Genomic DNA, 10,803 nt, shown 5'->3' with positions numbered 1-10,803 from the left:
TAACCAAGCTATCTTAGCCTAGTTAAATATTTGGGTCACTATAGAAACAAAGTCACTTATATGTTTGTTTGGATAACTTGAAGCCTACTCCTAATCATAGATGACTTTGAGATTAAAAGCTGAGTAATATTCATTGTACAATAACTATGGATCTGATATTATTGTAGTCACTAAAGTTGATCCAATTGCCCGTAATTTTATGAGCATGTATAGAACTTCAAGGCGATCCTGTCGACGGGTTGCACAAAGTGGTTCGAGTTTGTTTGCTCCCCGATCGGAGCTACCGCACTTCTTGAAAAGTAGTCGTTCAATTGTCAACATCAAGGGCGAACGAACTCGAATCACTTCGTCACACCCGTCGACCAAATCGGCTCAAAGTTCTATAGAGGCTTGTAAATTTTTAGGTCATTCTATGTTAATGTGCTAAAGTTCTTATTGGAAGTGTGAAAAGAGACAATTCTTAACTATTCTAAAGATTTAATCTTTTGCACAAGCACATCATATACTTATTTGGATTATTATATCACACTTGTGAGATTTTATATCACATTTAATAAATCCACATTAATTTGTTTTCATTTAAAATGGTGTTTTCTCATCTATTTCAATGGACATTTTCTCTATCTAGTTTCAAATATTTTAGTAGATTGTGTTTCTTTGTATTAGGCCAAAGCATATAATTTGTTTCTTTTCATTTTTCAATATGCTTGTACATGTATGTTTTTCCTTTTGCATAGTTTGATGTGTAAACATATATGCATGTATATATGTCTATTCGATGTATGTAAGGTTCAGGTGCTGAAGGTATTGATAGAATCTATAAATCTGGTCCCAATATATTTGGCTTCTCCAGTCCTGAAGTTGTGAAGCATATACAGCTATGCCATTTAATAACATTCATCAAGTCCATAAAACTAATAAGCTTATCCAAAGATACACTAGCAATTAGGGGTTGCCAAAAAGAAGTCAAGTCCAGCTCATCTACATGGGTCTAGCTCAATCAAGAGAAGTTTAAGTGTAACTCAATTTCCACTATAAGATTTGGAATAAAACTTTAAGCTAATTGTTATCTATTTTGTTATCCTTAGAGCATCTCCAGCAGCATTAGGTATTTTACCTAGTGAAAAAGTGCAATTCTTTACTTTACCTATTGTTTTTTCACTGCACACTGCAACAAATTCTCTATTTCATTATCTACTTGCTTTAAAATATTATTTCTCAGTCTTGTTTTATTATATTATTGCCAACACTTAATTAAAGAGAAAAACAAACACTTATATAGAAATCATTCATAAAAACAAAAATAAACACATATGAGGAACATTCATCTCACATACATGTACTAATTCTTAAAATTAATAACATAAGTAAATTTTTACATCCAACTATAATTGATTCGTTTCCATCAATCCGTGTGTTTCTATGCAATAATTTTTTCTTGCATTAAATTTTTTCATCCAACTGCAACTGATTTGTTTCTATTTGTCTATTTCCATGAAATAAATTTTTTCTGCTTTCAATTTTTTCATGCAATTGTGTGAAGAAATTTTATGAGCGAGATAGATAAATTTTGTGTTTGAGAGAGAGACGTAGTAGATGTGAAGAGGTGTTCAGAAGAAATAAAAGACGTTGGGTGAAAAGAGGTGAAATAAAGAAACAATAAACAAAAGAAAAATAAACAATATTTTATTCATCTACAGTGAATAGCTCGAAATTGCTATTCACTTAGCAATGTAACTATTCTAGCTAATGGCAAGCTACTCTGTTGGAGTTAAAAAAAAAAAGAAAAAAGAACAATAATAGCTAAATATAGCTAATATTGGTCTTTTAGCTAAGCTGCTGGAGATGCTCTTTAGCTACCATTTATTTCAATTGTTTTATCTTTACCACTCTCTTCCATACAAATGGAGAAATATGTTGACTTGTTTATTTAAAGACTTCAGCTATTAATAAAGAATTAAAAAAAAAAAACATTTTTACTATATAGTGTATTAATTTGTCTTTTTATATTCGCATATTAAAGTAAAAAGCATATGCTCTCTTCTGTCTTTACAATATATATGGCATTTAGATTAATTTTTAGTTAAGAGTTTCATTTTTGCTATAGATGTGATATTATACTATCAATTTGTACATGTACAAGAATTTAAATATGCACTTGTTGAGGATATAGATATTAACTTTATGTTATAAATAGTTTTTATATATGGTATTGAGTTTTTAATATTAAATATCACAAAATGGACTACATTTATTATTGTCGAACACAAGATCCATCTATTATTATTAAACACAGAGAATTAAGCATATGCCTTGGACGTGTGTCCCCAATTAGTATTTTTAAACTTTGCAATAAAATTCTCTTAAAATTTTAGATATTTATAGAAGCTAAATGATAACATTTTCATAGAGTTTTATAAATAAATTTAAGAGAATTTTAAATGTCTCGGACGTCACATTCTTGCTTCTTACAAAGTCTTAGAGTGCCCTAATGAGTTTATGCTATTATTTTCCTTAAAAAAACAAAAAAGCTTTTCAAATGTTTTAAAACACCTACTGTTTTCTTTGGCTTGCATGTTGTTATAGTTTACTATGTTTTTATGAACTTATTAGGATGCTAGGGTGAGATTTGTTACGTTACGGTTCGGACATATGAGTCTTGCATGTATTCTAGAATTTTGATTGAATGTTCGACCTCCAGTCCGAACATTCGACGATGAGCCAGAACATTTTATAGTGTCAAAAATGGGTAAATTAGGATTTTGTAACCTTCTATCTAGTTGTCTCTCGATTAGGACTCTATGTGTTTACAATAAGTTCTCTAGTATTGTAGCGCCCCAGATTTTAAAACCATTATTTAAGAGATATTAATTTGATGATAAGATTATTTTAATATTCTAAAAATTCTTGGATAATTTATAGAATTATATGAATATTATAGGATTAAATTTTGGTTAGATTAGTTAAACACAATGGGCTTGATGCATTAACTCTGGCAGAAAACGTTCAAGGCAGGGGCGGACATAGGTATAGCCATTCAGGGGCTGGCACCCCTGCTTAAGTTTTTTCAAAAAAAAATTTTCAATTTTTTTTTTTTGAAAATTTAGCCTAGCCAATTTTTTTAAAAAAGCCCAGCCCCTCCAAAATATAGCCCAGCCCTCTAGTTTTTTTTTTTTTTTTTTTTTTTTTTTTTTTAAAAAAAAACCTAACCTAACTCAGCCCCTTATCGTTTCTTTCTATGTAATCTGTCAACGCCATCAATGAGCTCTTCACTTCTTCTCTTGCTTCTATCAGCTCCACTACTCCAACCTCCTGAGTCCTGAGGTATGTGAGTTTTCTTAAAGAGTAATGATCAAGTTATAGGGAAGGGGGTTTTCAGGAGATAAGTTATGTGGGTTTTCTTCAAGGGTCATGGCCCATGGGGTTTTGCTGGTTTTGGGGAAATTTTCGTTATTAGTGTCGTTTGGTTGGTTCTGGTTATTGGGTGTTTTCCGTGTTTATTGTTTTGTTGTTCTTTTGGAGGGATGGATTTGGGCTTTACGGGTGGTGTTTTTTAACGAATTATGCTTAATTGAGTTATTGCCTTAATTGTATTTACAATATTATAATAAAAATATAATAGATAAAGAGAACAACAACAAAAAAAAAAATTTATCATTATATTTTATTATTTTATTCATGCCCCTGCACGAATGAATTTCTGGATCCGCCACTGGTTCAAGGGTTGTTGAACGTTTGTGTTGGCTGTGATTTTAGTGGATTAGTTGAGAGATTATTTTAAGGAGCGATGGGTTTGTTTGGTAGAAAAACCTGCACCCAAAACATTATCGTTTCATTATGGAAGGGTTAAATACCTTATTCTCTTATAGTTTAACTTTTTTATTTTTTTGTCCCCTAAGGTTTACTTTTTATCACAAGAGGTACCGCTGGTTTGTTTAAAGACAGAGATGATATCTCTATCTAAATCCTGTCCAAAATTTGACAGAATGCCACATCAGCACCAACAACAAATTGACACATGTCCATGTAATTAATTAAAAAATAATAATTTTTTTAAAATTAAAAAAATTAAAATATGGAGAGGGTTTTTCTCCAAACTGAGTTGGAGAAACTTTCTCCAACTCAGTCTATAACAATGACATGTGTCATTTGAACATGTAAGATGCACATATTGTTTTTAATAGCATAGACAAAGTTGGAATAAATAATATTAAAAACTAATGTGTATCTCACATGTTATTAAAAAAATGGGACATATGTCATTTTTATAAACTGGGTTAAAGAAAGTTCCTTCAACTCAAATTGAAGAAAAACTATGTCCTTAAAAAATTATATTTAATTAAATTAAAAAAAATTAATTTAATTAAATATAATTTTTTAATTTTTTTAATTTTAAAAAATATATATTATTTTTAATTAATTAAATGGACATGTGTCAATTTGTTGTTGGTGCTGATGTGGCATTCTGTCAAATTTTGGACAGGATTTAGATAGAGATATCATCTCTGTCTTTAAACAAACCAGCGGTACTTCTTATGATAAAAATTAAACCCTAGAGGACAAAAAATAAAAAAGTTAAATGGAGAATAAGATATTTAACCCATTATTATAAAAATACTTGACCCTGGAGAAAACATCACACCACTTTCTTCTTTTCTTTCTTTCTATTTTTCTTCTTCTTTCTTCTTTGTCTTTTCTTTTCTTCTTTTTCTTTCTCTTTTTCCTTCCACAACAGCCTTCTTTCCCCTTTTCTTTTCTTTCCCTTTCTTCTTTTCTCCTCTCCCCACCTCCCATGCAAGTCTCCCACTCCCTCCTTTATTTTCCTTCTTTTTCTCATCCTCCTTTTCTTTCTCACTTCTTTCACGCATCTCCTGTCCCCGGCCCTTTCTTTCTCTATTTATTTTGCTTCTCTCATCTAATTCTTTGAACCAGACTACAGAGAGTGAGAAATTGAGAGAGAGGTGCTGAAACAGAGAGAAAGGGAGAAAGCGAGAAAGCATGAGACATAGAGTGAAATGCAGAGAGAGAGAGAGAGTTGAAGAAAATGAAACAGAGGGACAGTGAGGGGGAGATAGAGAGAGATCGACGAAGAGAGGAGAGAAGAGAAGAGACTGAGAGGCAGAAAGATGCAAATGAAGGAGAAAAACAGAGAGATGGGTGTGAGAGAAAAAGAGCGAGGTGAAATCTAGATTTTACGATAGAACTACTGGTCATCAAAGGTAAATCTATTCCCATTGATTCTTGTTTTAATTGAATTTAATTTAAAGCATTCTTTTTCTTTTCTTTTTTGGAAGGGAAAGACATTCCATACTCATTCATTGATGAAAAGATCGCGAGCAAAAGCTCTTACAAATAGAGTAAAAAGTTATGAAGCAAATTATAGCCGAAGCTATGAGGTTACAAACATCAAAGATACATACATTATAAATCTAACATTCAAGACCTATCAATGATATCAACATCCGCTAACCTATGACTAGTTTTCAGTTTTAATAACAGATCCGCTTCAGACAGGCTCAATTCAATGCATAGGTAGCTCTTATTCCTCGGCCATGAGAGCAGAAAATCCCCACACCGAAACTCATCCTCCTCGACCCGATAGCCAGGATACCATTCACATCCACAACCCAAGGGTCTGGACAAAAAACGAATATCCCAAAAATCATCAAGCAGGTAGATCAAAAGAGAGGATAGAGCCTTATTACAAGCAACAAAAATATGAACAAAAAACCACAGGAAAATAGAAAAAAAGGTAAGAAACGAACAGGAAAAAACTAGAAAATAAATACAAGGAAAAAAGAGTCAAAAGCCAAAAAACCACAAAAACATAAGATGACGCTGGAAGAAAACAGGCCTCAAAGTGAGGCTGCTAGAAAGTGACACAAGGAGGCGATGGACACGGACGGAGCCGGAGAGCCAGTGGGAAGAGCGCGAGTCGACGTGGGTTTGACAGGGGATTGTAGATCGGGCTTAGACCAGTCTGATCCAAGAGCCAAGCCAGAACCGAAAAATGACTTGGCAGATTTGAGCTCAAGGGCCGTAGGAGAGGGGCTAAAAGAAAAATGGGACAAAGGAGGGGAAAGAGGAGGAAAGAAAGGGGAGAAAAACACCGTACAAGGAGCTAGGGAGCATCAGGTAAATAGTCTAGCACATAAGGTGAAGAGGGGGAGGGGAGGCAGCAAAGGATGAGGGGAGGAGGGGGAGATCAATGGTTCTCCCCCTCCTCCTGTGTTGTGATCTCTACTAGGAGAAGAAACCCTAGCAAAGAGAAGCTTCTCCGTCTATAAAATCTTGGGGTTTAAGCTATTGTTATTTGAGTGTGTGTTCACGTGAGATAGAATTTAAGTAAGGTGATTAATTGAATAAAAGAAAGGACTCATTATATTAGCAGGCTATTTTTAAAGAGACACAAATAAGCTATTTATTTATAATAAGAACTAAATGGACTTATGGGACTTTTTATTAAAGACTCGTCACCAAATATGAATTCATGCTTTATAATTAGTGGAGCAATTGTCTTAGACTGTCAATTAATGAAATGTGTAAATTAGGATTAAGGGTAATTAATAAGGTTTGGTCTAGGGAACAGGATCCTCTCCAATTCATTTGAACTAGATAAGATCTAATTAGTTATATTGGAGGGGTATTTTTGTCTTTTCACTTTTTTAGGGTACAAAAATACCCTTCCAATATAGCTAACTTGATATTATCCAGTTCAAATGAAATGAAGAGGATCCTAATTCTTGGTCTATTGGGGGAATAAAAATGAGTAAGTGTTTAGTATGGGTTCAATAGAATGTCCATTGACTAATGAATAGACCATATTGCAGTAATTACCAGTGATGATCCATACATGTAGTCTACTTTAAGTATTCTTACTTACTGAGGGTGATGTTGATATTCAATAATACAAATTCTTGTAGTTTTATTTATAGTTTTATTTTAATTGCTCACAATAACGTGCACAATGTCTAATAAAAATGGGCTGATAAGATAGCCACCTTAAGGCTGAGGCATTGGCCGCGAGGAAATGTCAGCAACTCACTAGATGGAGTATAACCGTTGAACAAGCCTAATACATAACTAAGCTAGGACGGTGTAGTCGCCAGCACCAAATAGGTAAATCTCTAAAGTTGTAGGACATATCGGACATGAAGGGGCTCAGAACCTAAGTACGAGAGGTCTGAAGAAAGATGATCATAAAACACAAACTAATTGTCACTATGCTACAATTGCATGTTTATATTGTTAGTATATTGTTAGTATTTTTTATTCAGCAATGATTTATATTGTTAGTATTTTTGATTGGCTAAATTTGGTGAGTAAAACTTTTTTAAGTTGTCTCCACCATTTTCTGGAGTTTCTGTAACACTTACAGGAGGTCAGTGTTATCCGTTTGGACCACCATTCTCTAGCCGTTCGAACGCTCAAATAACACTGGGAGGTTAGTGTTGCCCATTCTCTTGCCGCTCGCCGGCCGCTCGAATGGTAGTGGTTGAAGCTTGGAGAAATGATTTTTCAATCATCATGGGGTCAGCTAGAGTTGCCACGTGTCAGCATGACATTTAACCTATCCACGTTCAAATGGTAGTAGGTGGGAAGACAGCTGGAAATGGCCGACAACTTAAATGCTTCAGAAAACATGGGAGTAGGTGGCCGTAAAGACTTGACCGTCCGAATGGCATTTGGTCAAAGGAAGTTGGTCGTGGCTAAGGGTGTAAACGAGCTGATACAACTCGACAGCTCACTCGATACCTACTCGGTTAAGCTCAACCCAAACTCGAGCTCGACACTATACATGCTCATTTGTTACTGTTGAAACCCGCTGGATTAGTTAGTGATAAATACCTGGCTCGTTCGATCAAACTTGACGGGAACTCATGAGTTCACCTCGTTTAAGGCTCGAATCGCCCAGCTTGTTAACACGATTCATTAGCTCTTTCATAAATCTTGTATATATATATATACAAAATATATTAATATATTACAAAAAAATGAGTTATATAAATTTTAAATATGTATATGAATAATTAATTAATATATGTTATATGTGTTATTTAATATTTATATGTGTATGTATTAGTTAACATACTAATTAGTTAGTTCATAAACTAACATATTATCTAGTTAATTGATATATATATATATTAAATATAATTAACTACATGTTACTCAATATTTATATGTATATTACTTATGTTATTATACATGTGTGTGTTAGGGTTAATTAATTATACTATTACAAACCAATGCAGCCAATACCTTAAATGCCTTGTCAAAGTGGTGACAATTCAGAGGAGTTGGAACCTGAACAAAATAGAGGCAATCATGTACCTTTACCTCCACCACCACCCCCACCTTATGAAAAAGGGCATCCAGACCTTGTAGAGGTTGCCCAATACTTGGCCGAAGCTATGGCCCGGGTTCCACGCCCAGCAATGAGAGAGGAGCAAATAGGTTGTTCCTTGAAAGACTTTTGTGCACATCACTACCAAACCTTCGGTGGTAGTCAAGGGTGTTTTGCAGCAGAATCCTGGATTACTGATATCTAGAAATTTATCGAAGTAATGGGCTGCACTGATGGACAGAATGTCCTCTACGCCGCTTACAAGTTTATAGGTGGAGCATCCAGATGGTGGGAGACCAAGAAAGAACTATTGGACCAAGAGTTGAGAGGAGCCGAGATCACTTGGGCCTGTTTTAAGAAAGAATTTAATGATAGATTCTTTTCTAGAGCCCAACAACTCTGCGCCAAGGAATTTCATAATCTAGTTCAAGGTAACCTGACTATAGAGCTATATGCTGCCAAATTCATGGAATTGGCAAGGTTTGCTCTGAACTTGGTTCCTGATGAGGAGTCAAGGACTGAAAGATTCCAAGAAGGCCTGCACCCACGAATTAGGGATAGGGTCACTTGCTTCGAAATCAAAGACTTCACTAAATTAGTGAATGTTGCTACTATCGCAAAAAGGGGACACTAGGATTATGAAGCTGCCAGGGAAAAAAGGAAATGATTCATTCCCTATGCCACACGTCCTGCAATGAAACTTGCAATTGGCGGTGGCTCAGGACAGAAGGCAAGAAGGAAGGGTCCAGTAAACCAAGGAGGACAAAGGCCAACATGTCCAAAATGTGGGAAGATACATACTGGAGAATGCAAATCGGGAACGGGGACATGTTTCCGATGTGGTTGAACATATCATTTTGTCAGAGACTGCCCTATGGCCGACTCTGAAGGATCCAAACCACAGGGAGGCAGCAATCCACAAAGGCCTGCACAAGCTAGGGTGTATGCACTCACCCCAGATAAAGTTGATACTAAAGCAGAAGATGCCGATATGGTGACAGGTACCATTCCTCTATTTGCTAGCCTTGCATGCACGCTATTTGATTCGGGTACGACACATTCATTTGTTTCTGCCACATATGCAAAACTTTGTGATATGTGTCTTGAACCCCTAAGGCAGAATGTAACGGTAGCTACACCAGCAGGAAGCACCCTAACATGTAGTAAGGTAGTAAAATTGTCCTATTAGCATTGGAGGAAGGGTTCTCCTAGCAAACTTAGTAGTATTTAAAATGCTAGGCTATGACGTTATTTTGGGGATGGACTGGTTGTCAAAGCACCATGCTAGCATTGACTGTCAAAGGAAAGAAATTACCTTCCGGTCACTTGGCATTGAGGAGTTCAAGTATTGCAGATCTCGAGTACGAGCCACTACGCCACTTCTGTCAGCAGTGCAAGCGAGAAGGAGTGTCAGAGGAGGTGGTTATGCGTATTTGGCTTATGTAACGACTAAGCCGGAGAGTGAATTGAGGTTGGAGAGTATTCCATTGGTTTGCGATTATCCTTATGTGTTTACAGAGGTTTATTCAGGACTACCACCTGATCGGGGAAGTTGAGTTCACTATCAATTTAGTGCCAGGGACTCAACCAATTCACAAAGCACCCTATCGTATGGCACCAGCGGAGTTAAAAGAATTAAAGGAACAGCTGGGGGAGCTGTTAGACAGAGGTTTTATCCGTCCAAGTGTGTCACCCTGGGGAGCACCAGTGTTGTTTGTAAATAAAAAGGATGGGTTGATGTGGCTATGCATAGACTATTGACAATTAAATTGGGTGCCTGTTAGGAATAAGTACCCTCTACCTAGGATCGATGATTTGTTTGATCAATTAAAGGAAGCTTTGGTTTTCTCAAAGATTGATTTTCGGTCAGGATATCATCAACTTAAGGTACGGGAGGGTGAAAACCGCTGTCAGAACGAGGTATGGCCATTATGAATTTATGGTTGCCTTTTGGATTAACCAATGCACCTTCTGTGTTCATGGACTTAATGAACCGAGTGTTCCATAAGTACCTTGATCAGTTTGTAGTGGTGTTCATTGATGATATACTAGTTTACTCAACTAACCATCATGAACATGTGGAACACTTAAAGAAGGTATCAGATATTCTAAGAAAGGAGAAGTTGTTTGCCAAACTCAAGAAATGTGAGTTTTGGTTGAAGAAGGTCTTATTTTTGGGACATGTAATCTCTAGAGATGGGATTGAAGTAGATCCAAGTAAGATAGAAGCTGTGGTCAAATGGGAAAGGCCAACAAATGTCCAGGAAATTCGCAATTTCTTGGGATTTGATGGTTATTACCGTAGATTTGTAAAAGGGTTCTCCGCACTCTTGGGGCCTTTAACTGCATTAATAAAGAAGAACACTCGTTATGTCTAGAGTGACGAGTGTAAGGCAAGCTTTCAAGAATTGAAGAGGAGATTGGTAACTGCACCAGTTCTCACTCTTCCTTTGGAA

At 35.7% G+C, this 10,803-nt stretch overlaps 1 protein-coding gene across 1 annotated transcript; it reads left to right on the top strand.

The window, feature by feature from the left end:
- Nucleotides 1-8,567: 8,567 nt before the first annotated feature.
- LOC132178124 (uncharacterized) lies at nt 8,568-8,981 on the top strand. The gene has a single exon (XM_059590578.1). It carries the CDS (start codon nt 8,568-8,570, stop codon nt 8,979-8,981), a length of 414 nt encoding a protein of 137 aa, XP_059446561.1.
- The last annotated feature ends 1,822 nt before the right edge of the window (nt 8,982-10,803 follow it).

The sequence above is a fragment of the Corylus avellana genome, chromosome ca4, assembly GCF_901000735.1.
Source record: "Corylus avellana chromosome ca4, CavTom2PMs-1.0".
Lineage (NCBI taxonomy): Eukaryota > Viridiplantae > Streptophyta > Magnoliopsida > Fagales > Betulaceae > Corylus > Corylus avellana.
This window is presented reverse-complemented; position numbering and strand designations above follow the sequence as displayed.

Excerpts from the sequence above, each read along its gene's own strand:
- LOC132178124 (XM_059590578.1), top strand. The coding sequence starts at position 8,568 with ATGGGCTGCACTGATGGACAGAATGTCCTCTACGCCGCTTACAAGTTT.